This window comes from Halictus rubicundus, chromosome 2 (genome assembly GCF_050948215.1).
Source record: "Halictus rubicundus isolate RS-2024b chromosome 2, iyHalRubi1_principal, whole genome shotgun sequence".
Taxonomy (NCBI): domain Eukaryota; kingdom Metazoa; phylum Arthropoda; class Insecta; order Hymenoptera; family Halictidae; genus Halictus; species Halictus rubicundus.
In genome coordinates this window covers 15,443,882-15,463,470 of record NC_135150.1, presented here as the reverse complement: position 1 = coordinate 15,463,470, position 19,589 = coordinate 15,443,882, and the positions used below count along the sequence as shown (strand labels likewise).

The window sequence follows — 19,589 nt, the reverse complement described above, 5'->3', positions numbered from 1 at the left end:
CGCTGCCTGGCTTCTCGCTCGAGTAATGGAGGTTTCAATGAAAGAGGAACCTAGCATCTCGTTTTAATTCTCACTTACCCAGAATCCCTCGGTCACTGGATCCAACTCCACAGCTTCTTCGAGCGATCCAGAGGGAACTCACAGGGAACTTGAAATATTTAACTTTACAATTTCTCCATGCAAATACCCATAAATAACAAAATTGTTTAAATGTTATCAATGCACAGGGAGGGTTTACCTGGCTCTTAAATATTAAATTACAAGTAAACTATTTGTTACACAAAAAATTGTTCTATACAAAAGTTGTAGCTAACCAAGCTACAGTTACGTGCGAGTAATTAGTTTTCCGCTGCCTGGCTTCTCGCTCGAGGAATGGAGGTTTCAACGAAAGAGGAACCTAGCATCTCGTTTTAATTCTCACTTGCCCAGAATCCCTCGGTCACTGGATCCAACTCCACAGCTTCTTCGAGCGATCCAGAGGGAATTCGAGTCTCCGACAAATGGGTTCTGGCATGATCGAAAATTCGTGTTGGCCAGCTTTCTCCGGAAAGCAGGCGCGTGTCTGCCGTTCGTCAGGCTCGTAAATAAGCGGTGCGCGCGTCTCTCGGGGTGTCTACGTTGGCGGCGCGGGGTCCGTTGTCTGGTAAATCTGTCTGTCTGTCCGCGAGACAATCGTCGTCGTTCCTGGTTCGCAAACGAGGCGGCCGGGGCCACAGTTAGTCACGCGAGCCGGCCCGGGATGAAATATCGAACGCGAGGCAGCCGTGGAAAGCGTTCGTCGAACAGATTATCACGCGGGAATCGGATTCACGTGACCCGTCTTCTTGCAGGCCTCCGTAGAGATCCCATGGCGGAGACGCGAGGCAAGGCAGCACGGGACGATGGTGGTGCGGTGGCGTGCATCGCGGATGATCTTTCGGATTGAGTAAGGTCGCGAAGGAACGCTCCCGCTGCCTCGTGCCCGGCCTCTCTCGCGTAACGAGGAAACGCGGTATTGTTTTCTCGGTACTTCGCGTATCGCGACACGTTATCGTCGGCGCGGCGCGGCGCGGCGCGGCCGCTGCAGCCATCTCTCGATTCTCGAAAATTAGCGCGCTCCGCCAGGTGCTCGTCGTCGTCGCGTTCATCTTGCTCGGCGAGGAGTGAAAGCAGCGAATTTATTATCCGAGCCGGGGACCGAGGATCCTTCTAATAATATTCATGTTTGTTTTACGACAAAGTTAGCTATTCTCCGGCATCATTCTCCGCCGGTGTCCGTCCGTTCAATCAAGAAATTTGATCCGCGGGAGATTCTTTTCCCCGGGGACATAATAGGGAACGTAGGCAGCGACCGATCGCAGATTACGCTTCGATTAAGCAACGGTTCGGTAGCGGTTCGATAAACAATCGGTGGCAGTCGCCGAACAATTTATCGACTGCTTGCGAAACCAAGGCTCTCCGTCGATCGTTCGACATTTTCCCTCCGCGTCGCATCCCCCTTTCCCCTCTTTTTATTTTTCTTTCCTGTCCCCCCCTCCGTTTTCCCTCCCTTTCTCCGCGTTCGAATATGATCGAGCAATTAAATCCATCTCGCGGCGGCTAAATGGTATGCGCGGCCTTTGCGCGGCGACATCCACGCGGCAAGACATTTTCCCGGCGCACGCAACGAATAAATCACCGGTCCTAAGCGATCGATCACGCTCGATCCTCGATCCACGCGGCGAGAGCGACCTCTCTTTCTCCGGTGCTGCAGCATCAGAGGTGCTCTCGGCCCGTTTCGGGGGACGAGCAGCACTTTTCCGACGAGCCTGAACGGTTTCCTCGTCCCGACTTTGGTAATACCGAGAGGCCACGAAACACCGGGTACACAGGTGAAACTCTCGAGCATCGTGATCATCGGCCGAGATGCCCGATTGTATCCAATTGAATCGGTCTCACCGCGAGAATAGATTCGACCGGCCGATTGCGCGCCACAGGGAAAAGGACGAGCGGCTGAGTGAAACGCGCACGTACACACCGGTCTGTACACACGCACACCGCAAGATCGCTCGTGTCCGACCATAACTTTTCCATCCGAGGCCCCCTCGTCCAACCGGCAGCATTTTCTCGCAGACCGATAACCAACCCGAAGAAATAATTCTTCGGTATCCGCCGATCGATCCGACGGTTTCTTCTCTTGTCCCGCGCTTTTCTCACGTACCGACGCACATACATACGTACCCTTTTCCGCGAGGAACACCTGTACACTATCGCCGGAAAGTTTTGGAAACTGCTCACGGAGATATGGAACTTTCCTGCAGATTTTATTTACTGTAACACATCGCATACCGGAAGCCTGTTACAGCGAATTCTCGATATATGTCAACAACACGTCTGACAAGCATCGTCCAGGGGACATACCCGAGCCGTGTTATGTTTACCGAGGCCTCTCGATCTTCGTGGCTCCTCACGGAGTATACCCCGCGGTAGTGGGCGACATATAAAGAGAAATCACTGTAATAGAATTTTCAGTACTATTTCAAAAGAAAGCTTAGAAATCTCATTTTACATTATCCTCTGAAACGAAATTCTTCGATGACGTTGCTGGAGCACACGATGGAGCATTGTTTTTACGTCTTGTAAATTTTACAAAATGTAACGTATGCGCTTTGGACAACCATTCGTTTATGCTTTGAGTCTAGTTACCTTGGAGAAGACAAATTTTTAGAACAATGTTGCCAGGGGTACAAACCAATTGCGAGTTATAAATTAGCTCCAGCTCAGGAGGGTTCAGCTTCATCAACGCTTGCTTTAAAATTTGATCATCCATCTCGCCATTTTGTTCAAATACCCTTGACCCTTTATTGACCCTTAGCACTCAAGTGGCGAATCTGAGACTAAATCTAATATTTTACATTATTGAGTTTGTTTGTATCTAATAAATTCCTAAAAATGGAAGTACATATGCATAAACTAAAGAAAATTATATAGAATGGAAGTATTCCCGGAAGAAACGTCTGGTGTTCGAGTTAAAATACTTTCGAGTGCAAAGGGTTCATTTTAAAGCGAAATTTCTGTAAATTAAAATAAAATTTAACATAATTAAGTATAATAATTTAATATAATATAATTTAATATAATAATATAATCAATACCATAATTTAATATAACTTATTTGATGAATTTTAACAAGAACCGCAAGCTCCCTTCGAAATCGGAACTTCGAGCGGCCAGCGGATGCGCCGGGCGTGCAGCTTGTCTATCGTCCGGCTCGCATCTTCGAGCGTGAATCCTCAGCCGCGCATCAATCCCGGCATGCTAGGCTATCCGGGGAAGGATCCACGGAACACGTAGTTCGTCGTACGGTGTCCCTTCGAGATAGACTGAGCGGCTCCTCCGCGGCGCGGATCGCGACCGACTAATGTAAGCAAATAGCTCGCGCGCAGACAAATTCCCCGCGACCATATCGGGCCGCCGGAAAAATCGCTGACGTACGATCTTGTCCGCGACCATAAAGCGCCAGTCAGACGCAAGCGGAGGACTAGAGCTTGCGGCACGCCGACTGGAACACGGGCTCGTCTCGCCGCGAGAAGATCGATGACTTCCTGATCGGGACGCTCGAACCCGCTCCTCGAAAATATTTGGATGGGGCATTAGTGGACACGCGCGAGCCGGCAAAATCAAGACCGTCTCGAACGCCAGAAAAATTCTCGAATTCCATGTTTTCGAACGTGTTGTCGGTCAGTGGAAGATAAACATTGATTGGACTTGACGAGGATGCGTTTAGAGGCTGTTAAAAATCCCTCGCTTTCTTGTGGCACGAGAAGAATAATTCCACGTGGTGCTAGGTAGTGGAAACTAAACATTCCTCGACAGAAGCACGCTTAATTATCCAGAAGCTTATTCCACCGCGTTCCCCAAGTGATTCGAGCGATGACATAGTCCGGCGGTTTCCGTCGAGGGCGAAAACGAAAATCGATTTCACCGAGCGTCAAACACCGTTTCCCCGCACGTAGCGCCGGAGAAACGAACTTACAAAATCGCGATGGCGGAATCAGCATACAATGACCGTCGTTCATTGTTCCCGCAGTTAGGAGCTGTCCCCGCCGCGATCTGCAATTCAATCGGCGGCGTACGCAGAACATGGAAGCATCCCGCGTCATAAAAGTGCGTTAAACCGCGCGAACTCGAATGACACGGCACTAAAGCGCGAGCCTCGGGGGACCACCGGTGAACTCTCCGCGTGCTCCGTCGACGCGACGTGCTGCCAGTTAGAATCGTGGACAATTAAGTTCAGAAAGTTCTCCGGATTACACATACGTCGAGCGAGAGAAGGCACGGTTCTACAAAGGCAGCACACGTAGCACGGTTAAAAATCCGAAACGAAAACGAGAGTGGCTCGGTTCTCTTCTGTTCGGCATGCAGGCCGCGCATCAGCCAAGGTCTCCGCGTCGCGGTGACGTCACCGCGTCGGTTTTCAGCGATACCGTTTCAGCAGAGTTCCCTTGGATCGCGGCCAAATGTTCCCCGTTCGCGGCGAACGGATCGCAGAAATCATCTCTTTCCACCGGTTCCAGCACTTTCCATTTCCGAGAGGGTAGTGACCCCGCCGTGGAGGCCGAACACGACCGGCTGCGATCTCGGTCTCGATGTCCGAAGGAAAAGGTGTACCGCGGAAAAAGGAACTGCCTTGGGCGTTTTCTAGTGAATCGGGTGAATATCGATCATACCTGGCGGCCAGTCATGCGCGGCGCCACGGGATCGTGAAAACCCGAGTAAAATCGCGAGACTGGAACGTGCTGGTCTCGCGCGGTGGCCGCCAGCGACAGTCTAGAAATAGCCCCGGCGGATCTAGATAAGTCATTACGTGGAACGGCTCGTTAACGATTCACACTCGTCCCGTCCTCCCATCGCGCGTCTATCGCCGCGGATAGCCGCGACGGGCATGGCAGCGCGCACCGGGAAAACGATTTCCCGGCAGAGACGTCACGAAAACCGGCGTGACCGATTATTACCGCGAGCGGAGCAGCTGGTACCACGTTGTGCCAAGACACGGAATTCAGATCTCCGAGCATCGCCGAGTCATCCCCGATGGGAAAGTCACCGGAGGAAGGAAACGCGAGCGACGAGCCAGCCAGCTAGCGGATTCGCTGGAACGAGGATGATGACGCGCGCGTTCCGCGAACATCGGCGAGCCTGAATCGCGCGCGTATCAGGGTCATGACGCGCCGACGAGCGTCCTAGTCACGCGCTTCGCGGACCACCGTCCGGGAAATTGGTGGGCAACGTCGGTTGACGCATCCACGAGACCGGTTCTCCCATCCCCGGTGCAACAACTGCACCACGCACCTTGCATTCTGGGCCTTCCCGGCGAATTTTGAACGGTACCAGCTTAATTTGCATTTTATTTACCGGTTTCTAGTCAATAAATTCGAAACGCTTTTGCGATTCACAGATGACGATTTCTTTAAAAAATGGTAATTTTCAGCGTGAACCAATAAATCAGGAACGCGAACGTATCATTCTTTTCAAGATTGCCATTTAATCAAAGAGCTTTAATTGCCATTTAATTTAAAGAGAATTTTGAAAATCCTCTTTCGGTGTAGCTCACTCGTGTACTAATAGGAAATTGCATAAACATCCGCAGTCCAGTGATTAGACTTACGATCTAGCTTATCGGGATCTTCAAAGTTGGAAAGATAAAGCATTCTTCTGTGAAATCCTCAGCCAAGAAAACGAAGATCCAGTTACTTCGAATTCCACTAAATCTGCTTAAAAAAAAATGTAATTTCCATCAACAACTGCAGTGAGATCATAGAGGTAGATAATAAACTGATTCTCATTTGCATGGAACACAGAAAGGAAATGTTTGTCTAAAAGATTATAACACGCTCGACAAGGTGCAGGGGAGTTAACAACAAAATGGGCATCGACGAAACCGGTTCGTTGTTGTTAGACACATTCTTCGAACAAAAACACGAAACTATATGCACTGACTTCTGTGTGCGAAACATAGAAAGAAAATGTTTATTTAAAACTTTGTAACACATTCGTCAAGATGGGACGTTAACAACGAATTTATGACCGTCGATAAAATCAGTTTGTTGTTGTTGGATACGTTTGCATTGTTCTCCGAGCGTAACGATTTTCTGGAAAAAATTGCCGGCACCCTGTATATTCTGGTTTGTGAACCTGCACCGTAATCGCGACGCCAGCGTACTCGTTTATGGCTCGAAACAGTTGCAGGATACAGGGCGCTTTTAGTGTTAAGTATATTGCCTGGTAAAATGAATTTAAGCACTGGTGCCTTGGCTGTGAGTAATGATACTACTGCCACGCGTTGAAATCTCCGGGGCGATACCACTTCCAGGCATTGGAATCGCCCAGCGCTGGACTATTAACTCGCGGCTAACATTTCAATTTTTCCATTTCAAAATTGATGACTCCAAGCCGGTTATTTATCTCAACTTGTGTCTAATTTGTGGCGCTAATTGCCTGTCTTTAAAAAATTGCTACGCGAAAACGTTCTACATTCCTGCATTGTTTCCTCATATCGGTGCCAATTTCTGGATAGAATATTCGAATTAAAATCTCGCATCTAAGTGGCACTGCTTGTTGGTAAAGAGTCGTCACTTACGTAAAAACGTTCTACATTCTTGTCTCTTTGTATCAGTCTCGTCCTGTTCAAACTCGGAAGTATCGAATCCGCCATGGCTGCTTTACGAATGTCTTCAATGCTATTAATATATTACCTCTTTCATCGTGAGGAAGTACAATTTTTCACTGCTATTGTCCCTTTAAAAATAGCGAACAGAACACGTTCCCCGGTTCCATGCTGTTTCCACACAATCAGCCGAGACACCTGTGAGACCAGTGCCCTCGCTGTCGCACCCACGTTACCACGTCTCTCTCTTTCTTTCTTTCTCTCTCTCTCTCTCTCTCTCTCTCTCTCGCTCTGTTCTCTATCTCTTTCCAGTCCCGCAGCCTTTATCCATCCGTTTTCGTTTATTCTCGCCAGTGGCCTCCTTCTATCTCTCGGAACGGTCTTCCTCGTATCCTCGTCCTTTTCATTTACCTTTCGCGTCCTTGTTCCGCGCGCCTCTTACTCGCTCGCGTATCAAGAATCTATATTAAGGACGTGGGAATGTGAAATGACCTGTCCAGCTAGACTGTAGAAGCCCGCGGTACGGTCTCGGGAGAGCAACATTGTGTGTCAAACCCGTCTGTTGCGCGCCGCGCAGCTGACTTTGAGCTAATTATTCCTTCATCCTGATTCAATCAGCTATCTCAACAAGAAACACGCCGATTCATTTTTCCTGCAAAATGCATCTCCGAAGACGCAGCGAAAGATTTCTCACTTCTTGTGGTCCCATTTCGATCAAATAAACCGGATCGTGGCTTCATTTAACGCTAGCTTTACACAAAATGGCTTCTTCTGCATCTCAATTCTTACGATTCTAAAAAGTATCTGTAAGCACATCTTACATCATGTGTCACCCTGCTTTCAAAAGTTTCCAACAATAAACGTCTTTCGACTTTCTCAAATTAAAGTACAGAACATCTTAATTAAAAACGACTGCAATTTTGTTGTTTGCGAGCAACGATCAAACTCTGATTCACTTCGAGGAACCTCGCGTTCGCGGAGTTTCCCTCAAAATTTCACGCGGGCTGCGCAATCGCGATCCTCAATTAGAAGCGGACAGGCCGACATCCGATCGGCGTGTTTCCCGTTTTACGTAATCGCGAGGCGTGTTCGCGGCGCACGCGGCTCCCATTGTTCGGCGGGAGCGCGTCCGCGGGTTTCTGCGATTGTCACGGGTGAAAATTATTTCAGCCTCGAGGCGGTTGTCCCGTCTAATCGCGTTAACTCGCAACGTCATCCGCGTCTGTCGGCCGCGGAACGCGTGTTTGCCGGAGCATTTAGCCGGTGTCGCGCGGACAAAAGGTCGCGGCGCGAATTCGCGGAATCGGCGCGGGCCCGACGAAAATTTCGCTCTCGCTCGTCGACGATCGAGGCTCGGCGGTTCACGTTTTCCCGGAACGAAGCGTGCGCCGATCCGCGGCCAACCGATCGCGTTGACCATTTACAATCCGTTTCAGCTCGCTTGAGACAGCGCCGATTGCCCGCGCCTCGAATTCCTGTCACGTGCGGGAAACTATCGGCGAGCTCGGGTTTTTTTCTGCTCTACCTCTCTCCCACCCCCTCTCTCCTTCTCTCTCTCTCTCTCTCTCACTCTCTGGACCTCTCTCTCTCTCGCTCGCTCTTTACACGAGGAAATTGTTCCCGCAACGCGCGCGAGCTTAGCAAACGCCGTGCCAATCGCATTCCCGACGCCGGGTCGAAGAAATGACCGTGTTCGGCGCTGTGACCCCGTCCGCGCGAAATTAATTGATTCCTCGAACGCCCATTCCGACTTTTGCTTCTCTCGCTTCTCGGGGCAACCGCAACGATACGCAACAGATTTTCATTCATTTTTGCCGGGTGTTATTCCGTCGCGAGTTAACACGCTGCGAATGACGACATTTCGCGGTTTCGCTTGCTTAATTAGACGCGAACGGTAGTTTGATTTATCTCGATGTTCCGAGAAGACATTGTATCTATTAATACGATCTGATGTTACAGTAATTTGTTTCGAGAAATAGCTGTCAATTATGCAGAACCAAGTAATAAGGAAAAGAGTCCGAACGTACTCCTGGAAATGGATCTTTAAATACGATCTGATGTTACAGTAATATCGATCGGAGAAGTGGCTGTCAATTATGCAGGAGCAAGTAATGAGGAAAAGAGATGAAATGTGTATCTTTCTTTAAAGTTAAAGTCTTATATTTTCTATCTTAATAATTTTTAGTAGAAATCAATTTGAAAATTTTAATATATTATTTCCAAGTTATTACGATTATTCAAGACAGAAAGAAGCTCCTATCTGATTTCTGTTGCTTGCAATTGATGCAGATAATTTTTAAAGTTCTTCCTTCAGAGTTGAAGTCTCCTCCTCTTTTTATGTTAACAATTTCTAGCATAAATGAATGTGAAAACTTTAATATATTATTTCCAACTTATGAAAATTATTCAAGGCAGAAAGAAGCTCCCATATGATTTCTGTTGCTTGCAATTGATGCAGATAATATTTAAAGTTCTTTCCTTGAAGTTGAAGTCTTTTCCCTCTTTCTATCTTAATAATGTTTAGCAGAAATGAATTTCAAAACTTTAATAGATTATTTCCAACTTATAAAAATTATTCAAGGCAGAAAGAAGCTCCCATATGATTTCTGTAGCTTGCAATTGACGCAGATAATTTTTATTTTGCAAAAATATCCGCGGTCTAGTGACTACAATGAAACACAAGGTCAGATAGCAAGTGAAATACCCGAGCCAGCAAAGCCGATAAAATTATGCAATCTAAAACGAAAATGCTGAAATCGTGCACGGTGAAATAGACGGTCGAAGTCGGAAGGATACGGTATGAATTTTCACGAGCGGTTTTTGCGCGGCCTAACTATGGCACGGTGTGTTCTTGTACAACCGCCGTCGACAATTTGTCAAACTTTCCCGCGGCGATTGCCGCTTCACGATCACGGACAACGATTTCCCCGCTGGCGTTTTATATGGCGTTGCAAATCAGTCCGGGATTCCGGGCATGCCGGCTGATTTGTGATAATCTCCGGCGTCCATGACGGATTTGTCGCAGCCGGCCGGCCCTAAATGGCTCGCGTTTCAGCCGCTGAGAATTTTCTGCTCGCGACGAGACGCGACGCGAGGCGAGGCGGTTCGATCCCGTGCGCTGCTGCCGGTACGTGATTCGCGACCGGACGAGGACCGGCAAAAACTTGAAAACCCGTGGAACACGCGCTCGCACGCTCTTACGCAATCACGCGAATCCCGTTGTCCACCTTGTTTTCTGTCTACGGTCAAGATACGCACAGCTGACCGACTCCGGCGACGCAATCGCGAACGCGAACCCGATTGTAACGCGCGGCAGCTTCGCGTTCCGTCGGCGCGTTTCGCTTCGGAAACGATATCTTTCCCAACCATTTTGATAACACTGTCCCAACCCCGTCTACTGCGATTTATTTTACGATCGCAGTGATTAGAACTTCTTCGTTATTCGTAATTTCGTGTTGATTCTACACCTATGTATTCTCCAATGGCTATATATTGACAGTAAGAATATAGAACTTTATTTCGATCTAAAAGAAATTAATAGAAGAAGTGGTACAGTTGACAAAAGTATGACCTGATTTTTGGGAAAAATTATCACGCAGGAATTCAGAAATTTTCTGTTCTGTTACTCTCATTTGTCTCCTCTAAAGATAAAAGGTTTAAGTAATCATTGACAAACGGTGCGTATTAAAAATATCTAATGACGGTACTCACCACGCATTGAAATCGTTGAAAGATAGCTCTTACCGATAATTAACATTGCCAGGCATAGAAATCACTGAAAGATAACTTTTATCGCGCATTGAATTCAGTGAAGGATAGCTCTTACCATGCATTAAGGTCTCCAAAGAATGTCGCTTGCGACGCATTGAAGTTTCCGAAAAATTGCTTTTACCACGCATTGAAGTCTCTACAGGATACCTTTCACCATGCATTGAAGTCTCCGAAAGATAGCTCTTACCGTGCGGTGAAGTCTCCGAAAGTCATCTCTTGCCACGCATTGAAATCTTCGAAAGACACAACACCGTTCGAGTCTCCAAGAAACATCTTTTCCACGCATTGAAGTCTCGGAAACATGGTTCTCACCGTGGACTAAAATATTTGAAAGATACCACTCGTCACGCATTGAACTCTCCGGAACATGGTTCTTACCGTGGATTAAAATATTTAAATGATACCACTCGTCACGTATTGAACTCACCGAAAGACAGCTCTTTCCACGCATTGAAATCTCTAAAAGATGTCTCTTGCCATGCGTTGAAGTCTTCGAAAGACACACCGTGCTTATTGAAGTCCCCAAGAAACATCTTATTCCACGCATTGAACTCTCGGAAACATGGTTCTCACCGTGGATTAAAATGTTTAAAAAATACCTCTCGTCACTCATTGAACTCTCCGAATGATAGCTCTTTCCACGCATTGAAATCTCTAAAAGATGTCTCTTGCCATGCGTTGAAGTCTTCAAAAGACACGCTGTACATATTGAAGTCTCCAAGAAACATCTTTTCCACGCATTGAACTCTCCGGAACATGGTTCTTACCGTGGGTTAAAATATTTAAAAGATATCTCTCGTCACGCATTGAAATCTCTAAAAGACAGCTGATTTCACGCATTGAAATCTCTAAAAGGTGTCTCTTGCCACGCGTTGAAGTCTCCAAAAGTGTTCGCAGCTACCGGAAAACGCAGTCCCGAAATCCCCGGAATAAATAATATATCATCGTATGAACATTTCCTCGAAGCAGAATTAAACTGCGATCTGGACTCCCATTGACGCAGATCGGCTCGGAACGGGTTCGAGTGAAATTCAGGTTCATAAGTTCAATAGCTGGGCCCATAAAACTCGGCGTTTTCCGCGGGAGCGTGCAGCCCCGGCGGGAACTATCGGCGTCTCGGGATCTCCCATTGAAGCATTAATCAAAATAATCAATCTAGCCGGGCCGCTCACGAGTCCCATAGCAGAGTTTCTCCATAAAACCAGAAACCGGGTATCGGTAGGATTTAAACCATCGCGGCGATTCCGATCGCAAAGAAAACGCTTTCTAACGGAACGCTCTTGGACTCACGCTGTCCGCCTCTGCTTCCCTCCATCCCCGACAGACTGCTGCAGAAGTATATATATATACGTACGGCAACGGACACACAAGGCGAGCCTATATAATATTCCGTACACCGCGAAAGTCCCGCTCTCGCGGCCGGACCGCCGCGCCGCCGATGGTATAAGCCGACACGCGTGTACACTAGATCATATTGCAGCGCGGACAATGAGCGTTTCGTAGGCGGAAGCGATCGGGTCTCGAGGCCGTGCCGGTTTTCGCGTGCGGCATAGACGGCACCGTGACCTCTTTCACACAGTCGCGGTGACAGCCAAGGATCATCTGGCGTACGGGAGCCATTTCCAACGCGTCCGACCGAGCGCGCAGATCTGAGATCGTTGCCGGGAGATTATCGCCGCCGCCGCTGGTCCAGCGATCCGAGCTCGCATCTCGCGATCATTACCAGTTTGTCAACCTTCCGGCGCTATTTCTCAGGTACCCGTGACATCGATTAATCAACGCCACCGTGCTCCCTGCCTGACGCTCGAATCTCCGCGTTCAAGCTTCCCCCCGGTTCCACCGGGACGCGCACCGCTAATAAACAAGTGTATCCCCGTGGACCGTCCGGCCATTCTAATTGCCGAGCAACGAGCCAGTTTCTCACGACTGCCCTGCGCATTAGCCGATTCGAATCGCCGCGCAATTATTTGCATGCCGACCAACAATCGAAATCTTCATCGCGTTACGTAGTCAATTGTTTTACTGGGGAGCCTCTCCGTACTCCAGAATTGATAATGGTAAAATAAAACAATAATTTGATAATTGTAAAATGGTAGAACATTGTTTTTAAATTCTCTGATCATTTTACTGTTTTGCAATCGATGTCTATTCAGCATAAGTGCATCGCGGAATGATTGACTGTAAACTAAGTAACTCTTCTCTTATTCGAACGTTTCTCTACTTAGTTCGGATAATCCAGGTTCTACTGTGTCCGAGACGCAGCGAAATAACAGAGAAACAGTTATTAACATACGGTATGGGACATCCTTTGATTATCATTATAGAAAACATTCTTCGCGTTAAGCACCTACGTGATTAATTATCGTGACAGCCTCGCGATGTGATTGATCGATTATTTTTTCGAATTTGCCGGATGATTTGCCTCTCGCGTTTCAGGTACACCTTTAGCCATTCTTCGGAAGGTTCGGACCGTTATCGAGCCACCCACGCGGACGCGTCAGGTGAAATTCAGAATCCGAGCGTTTCCGGTGCGCGATGAAATATGGTCGCACGGGGAATGACTCGTGGGTTTCGTGTTCTATGGTCTCTGCGTTCGAAGCGCCCGATAATATCGATCGAGATATGCTAGAGTCCATTTAAATTCAGTTCACGTCGATTTGATTCGAAATCTTACGGACAGCGATGACTCTCTAATTAATATTAACTGAGGCACGCATTGCTATGCATTGCTTATAACAAAAATTCATTAATAATTTTAATAGATCCTCTCGATCTTTTCATAATCTTAAATTATGTCTACAAATTGTTGCTATATACGCATAAAATCCACAGTCTACTTGCAACATTGAAAATATATCTTCGGTTGTGAATAAATTTCGGAATCCCCGCTGTCATTCGAGTTCAAATTTATTCTTGACAGATTCGGGAAAGAGAAACGAGGTGTAGCATAACAGCGCTAACGCGGGAAATTGAATAGACACAGTTTGGTGACGGCGTGCTCGACAAAGTCACTTGAAAAGAATCTGACGAACGTACGCGATACTTTATATGCTCCCCGGCCGCGATGAAAGAAGTTGATCGCCACGTTGAACATCCTCGAAAGAATAAAATGGTTCCCAAGACGCGGGAGAGTATCGTCGTAAATTAGAACTCGATGCTCGTCGGTTTCGAGGCGGTTTTATTGTCGGCCGACAGGCGTCTAACTTTACGAGCGGCCGTGTGCTCAATCTCCATGCGCTACCCTGCCACCCCCTCGTCGTTGCCTCTTCTTCTAGGCATGCTAATTCTCGTGACGTGCGTAACATTAACCTCTGACGTTTAATCCGGTAGAAAACGCGGTCTGCGCGCGGTCGGCCCTTTACACCGAGCGGCCGATCCTTCGTCCTAGATATACACAGTGTCTAGTAAAACCTCTTTGATAAAACGAAACTTGATTGTTGAACTCTTGAAGACTGTAGAACATTGGAATATCAAAGTCTCCCGTGGGAAAAATTGTATGGTTCATTTTAAGCGTAGTTCCCGGCACTGGCATTCTGCCATTGGTTTCGTGACACCTTGTATAGCCGGGCAGAGTCCTCGACGAAAAGAACGGCGGATTCTGTGCCGCGCGATTCGCTATTTGCTTCCACTCGCTGTCCCCGTAAGGAAGTTACCGGGATGACTTGCCTTTCGCAGAAACCGTGGCAAAAATTTGTGGCAATAACTCACCACGCCGTTGATCTCCGGAGGAAATGTATTGTCATCGGTGGAGCCGCTTCTGCCGAGGCTTTTTTACCGTTTTAGGTAAACGATTTCGGAATTTGCAGCCTTATCTCCACTACCGCCGGGTATTACACGGCTCGGGCGTGTCTACCGGTGTCGGTGACATATATCGAGAATTCGCTGTACGACGATATTCCTGAAATATTTTATGCACTCGGATAAAATGCATTCGCGAGACGGTTCCTCGAGTGTGAAATTTCTCGCAGGAAACGAGGGATTTCCGCGGCGCAGCTGGTAATTAGCTAAAACGAAGATGATATTATCATAATCACGGAACAGCAGCCTCGTTACACGGCACCGGCGCGGCGGTAACCATTAATGAACGCAACGCGATTGGAGGTCATAAACGGCACCGGGCTTCCCAGAAGCACGCCCGGCCGGTCTATTAGTGGCGAGTAGAAGAAATCATTCGGTATGCGTCGAATGATAAGAGGCGGGCTATGAAAAACTTGATTAGCAAGGCGGTAAATCACTGTCCAAACGATCGAACCACCGGGCAATAAGAATTTCCTTCGATCGTGCCTCGCGGTGCGTTGCGGCGGTTCGAAAAAGTCGCTATGAATTTTACGTTCAATAAACAAAGAAATACCACCCGGGAGAACGTCGAGGTGAATTGGCGTGCGTTTACGACACCCGGCCAGAGACAGATATCCACGATTCTCCGCGTATCTACAACGTTCGCAGCGCGACTCACCGATCTTGTCTCTCTTCTGATTACAGTCGTTCTTCGGGCGGACCTACAACAACCTGAGCAGCATCTCGGAATGCAAGAACGGCGGTGTGTGCGTGATCAACAAGAAGAACCGCACCGCGTGCAAAGCGTGCCGGCTGCGGAAGTGCCTGATGGTCGGGATGTCGAAGAGCGGATCGCGATACGGCCGCAGGTCGAATTGGTTCAAGATCCATTGCCTCCTGCAGGAGCAGACCAACGGGAACCAGAACGTGAGCGTGACACCCGGCGCGGGATCGCCGTTCGGTCCGGGATTCTTGCCTGGCTTCCTGCCTCAGGCTCAAGGACAGCAGGGCAGCGGGGTGTACAAGAACGAGAAGGACCGTGCTTCACCTAGTCAGGAGGACATAGCCCTCCAATCGCACCTCCTACACGTGGCGATGCTGAAGCAAGAGCGCGAGCGTAGCAACAAATCGCCCCACCCGGACGACGTCGCCCTGCAGAACCATCTACGCCTTCTAGCCTGGCAGAAGGAGCGCGAGAGGATCGGCAGCAATCCCCAACAACCCCCTACAACACCCCCGAGGGACACCACACCCCCACCTTTCTACAAACAGCAACAACACCCGTCCTCGCCGATGTTCCCCATGAACTTTGCTCAAAAGGACGTCTGCGTGCCGTCCAGCCCTTCGGACGTCTTCAGACCGTTCCTCCCGACGTACAAGAGGGCGGCGGACACCCCCAGCGACAGCGGAGCGTCGTCGGTCGACGGCGGTGACGGACAGGACACCGAATCCAGGAGCAATTCGGCGCTGAGCTACTTCAAGGCCAGCGCAGCGTCCCCGACCCTCTCCGAGAGAGACTTCCCGGCCAGGAAGATCAACGCCACCGTTACCCTGACGACAGGGTATCATCCTCATCATACTCTAGGCCTGGTCTATCCACCGCCCGGCCTGGTGACCCCAGCAGCGTCGCAACACTCGCCTAGAGGCGGCGATCTATTGTTAGTTAGCCCCAGTCCGGGCGGCCTGGCCGTCGAGCAGGACGAACCGATCGATCTCAGCGTCAGATCGAGCAGAAGCTCCCCGAGACCCAGTCAGTCGTCCGAGGAGGACAACAGGTCGATCGAGAACGTCTGCGAGCGCGACAGCCCGGCGAAAGAGGAGGCGACCACGAAGAGCAAACCGTTGGACCTGACCCTGGGAGTGAAGAGGCCGACGGAGCTGCCTCTGTCGTTGTGAAGATCCCGGTGTCCTTGCAGGCCCGAGACGGGCTGGTCCCGAGTTCTGACGCACCCTCGGGTGCGGGTGAATCCTCCTTGAACATGAGGAGGATCACGGTTGGACTGATGACGGCTTCGAGAGAATCGATGGGGACGCGTCTCTCCGGGAAAACGAGAGACCGATGGGACTGACGACGACCACGAAGAGTCCGCTCCACGGCGGATCAACGTGTTCCGAGAGCAACGGCGTCGAACCGCGAGAATGTGTTCAAATCTGTACATAGGTGTCCGTCGAACCGATCCAAGAGTCGAGATTAATTTATTGCGGCAGCGGCTAGAAATCGAGCGAGACAGTCGACCTAATCGTTGATTTCGCTTAACTCTCCTTAATTCTGACATGTAGAGGTTTTTTCCGTCCCGAGTCGTGCCGCCTCTATATACGCACGGACAACGACAAATACGCGAGCATGCGAGCCCTGTGTAAAGAAACCCGGGAGAGTCGCGGATATACCGGCCAGTAGTGGAGTGCCTTAACATAATATATTTATAGAAATATTCTTTATGCATATGTACGTAGAATGCCGGCCCGTTTTAGGACAGCCGCGTCCTCGATCGGCGCGCGATCTCTCGCGTGATCCTCTTTCACGGTAGTGCTCGGTTAAATTTACATCCGTGTTCGGCTACTAAATTCTCGCGACTGGAACTTTCGTTTCGCACCGCCTTCGACGACTTCGTCGAGCTCAAAGCACCGACAATAAACGAATTTGTGGGAGAAGAGCGGTAAATCACTCGTGTAAATTTAACCGTGCACTACTGTAGTACAGTAGAACCTCGCTCGTCGCAATTAAATTGGGATTCCCACCAAGTTCTGGAATTCGTGGTGGGGATTGCGCCGGCTAAAGAAGTGTCGGGAGTGGGGGAATACGGAGTCGAAAAGTGGGAGAACAGAGCGCGCGATTGGCTACCACCTTTCGCTGCACGGAATCCCATCTTTGCACGTATTTTCGGTCCAGTTTCGTTCGACTAGCGAGGTAATACCGTACATCTGTTTTGTTAGGCGAGGCGTGCGTGTCGAAGACGCGGAAACGGCGTTCCTCGCGTACCCGTGACTCCGTCGCCGACGAATAGAGGCCAGTAAACAAAACGCACGGAAGAAGTGACGTCAGTTCGACGCAGAGAACGACCGTGCACCCAGAGTAAATTCTCAACGGGAGAGGGGGCAGGACTTCGCCTGCGAATCAGAATGCTGCTTCTGTATTTCCGCTTGGTGTACGACCTCTCGGCTGGCGTGTCAGGCGAATGTATATTTCTGTTTTCTCTGTTTTGTTTTTTCTCCGTTTTCTCTCTTCCATACTGTTCTATCGACGGAGCTTCTTTCCTTTCCATTTTGTACATAATAGCATGTAAGCGGTGAACCCGAGCGGCCAGTACCTACACATAACGCGGAATTAAATATTTTTGTTTAATCTACTCCGCATTGTCTCTGTTATTGTCGTACCCTACCTTCTACGTCCGGCTGGCGACGTGTTGCAAACAGGAGATTCGAAGAATCGGTAAGTATGCAGCTGGTGAGTATAGTCTTTGGTAAGTATTCGGGTCACCGTTGACACTAAACCTACCACGGTTGAAATGACCGGTTCCAGATTTTTTTATTTTACTATTACTGAAGTTATAAAAATGCTTTCGTGGGAAATGAAATAAATATATTGAGTGGAGCATGTATTTTAACACTGAACCTACCACGGTCAAAATGACCGGTTTCCTATTTCACAATTATTGAAACTATAAAAACGATTTCATAGGAAATTACTGAATTAACTTCTTCATTTAAGCACATATTCTAATGAAAATCGCAGTAATAAATTCAATCTTCGCCCTTCTATAAGACGTTTCACTTTTATATGTTTTGTGCTTGGCAGACTTAAAATCCAAATAAATTCAATCTCGTCATTTTTATAAAACAACATGTATCAGTTATTTTTAATACTCGGTGGGTTTAGTGTTAAGGATTTTGGGTTTAGTTTTCTGCGAATCAAGCAGGATTGAAGTACCCATAAAGGGTTAACCAAACAGAATGAAGACAGTGGTCATTCGAAGGGCTAAACAAATAGAATGAAGTCAGTCTTCATCCAAAGATTAATCCAACAAAATTGAGTAAATATTTGTCCAAAAGATTAATAAATAACCAATGTTCAAATCGAATGAAACGGAATCAACACAGTAGCCACACAGAAGCCACACAGGATTAACCAAATAGAATGAAGACAATGGTCATTCAAAAGGCTAACCAAATAGAATGAAGTCAGTCTCCATCCAAAGATTAATCCAACAGTATTAGGTAAATGTTTGTTCAAAATATTAATAAGAAACGAATGAAATGGAATCAATGCTCATCCAAAGTCAAGGTTCATGTAAAAAATCAATCAAACAGAACAAAGTTAGTCCTCAACCAAAGAATTTATCAAATAAAATGAGGACAATGTTCATCCAAAGGTTTAATGAAATAGAACGAAGTCAACGTTCATTTCTTCAGCATGTTGAAATAAATCTCATGAGATTTTCTATAATTAAAAAAAAGCTGAACGTTCATTCAAAGGTGTAATCAAATAGGATCAAGTCAACGTTCATCAAAGGTGTAATCAAACAGAATCAAGTCAACGTTCATTCAAAGGTGTAATCAAACAGAATCAAGTCAACGTCCATTCAAAGGTGTAATCAAACAGAATCAAGTCAACGTTCGTTCAAAGGTGTAATCAAATAGGATAAAGTCAACGTTCATTAAAAACAATTGATCAACAACATTGCGGCAGTAATACCCATAAAAATGAGCACATCCACAAGAAAATACCAGAATAAACCAGAAAAATCAACACCGCCCATAAAGGAAGACTATCGCCAAACTTTACACCCTTTCAAGCCCGAATCAGATCTCGGAGGATCGGTTTACTTAAAAGTCGGGAACACGTCAGAGATGCTAATGCAATCGGTGCATCCCGCACACGACGAGAGGTCCCCGGCAGCCGGGATTAATCGCACCAGGAAGCGCGAGAACGTCGTAAAATCGTTAAGCTCCATAACTCCGGTGCCCGATCATCCCACCCGGTTAACCTTGACAAGTCGATCGTTCTTTCCACGTCCGGATCATGGCGGGAACGATGACACGTCCCGTGGCTGTTGTTCCGTGCCGGGTCCACGTGACTCGTCTTCCCGGCGATTATCGATGCTAATCGCGCGTGATATTATTCGCGGCGCGATAATAACTTTACGTAAGCTCCGCGAGAGACCGGAGGAGACTCTTCGTCGGATTCCCCGGCGTAAATCGCGATCAACGATCCGGCCATGTGCCTCGAAACTCTCATCGGGACCCCGGGTTTTATTGCCGGCCATCATTCACCGTATCAAGGCCCATATATCGAATCATTCATTTCGCCCGTAATGTATACGGGACGCGGGGCCCCCGCATATGGGGCCCCGTTTCGCGCGCGGTAGGTATCGTTCGAAAAGAAAAAAAAAACTGGTACACCCTGAAAAATCGATGCCAC

At 48.1% G+C, this 19,589-nt stretch overlaps 1 protein-coding gene across 2 annotated transcripts in view; it reads left to right on the top strand.

The window, feature by feature from the left end:
- LOC143365396 (uncharacterized) overlaps positions 1-17,516 on the top strand; it is a 45,805-nt gene extending 28,289 nt beyond the window's left edge. The window contains exons 1-2 of one of the 2 annotated variants that reach the window (XM_076805523.1): positions 4,181-5,342; positions 14,876-17,516. In XM_076805523.1, the coding sequence (XP_076661638.1) occupies positions 14,999-16,066 (1,068 nt within the window). In that variant the 5' untranslated portion in view covers positions 4,181-5,342; positions 14,876-14,998 and the 3' untranslated portion in view covers positions 16,067-17,516. Of the gene's footprint in view, positions 1-4,180; positions 5,343-14,875 lie in introns of those variants that run through there. The other variant, XM_076805522.1, reaches the window with a different exon arrangement.
- Positions 17,517-19,589: the final 2,073 nt, after the last annotated feature.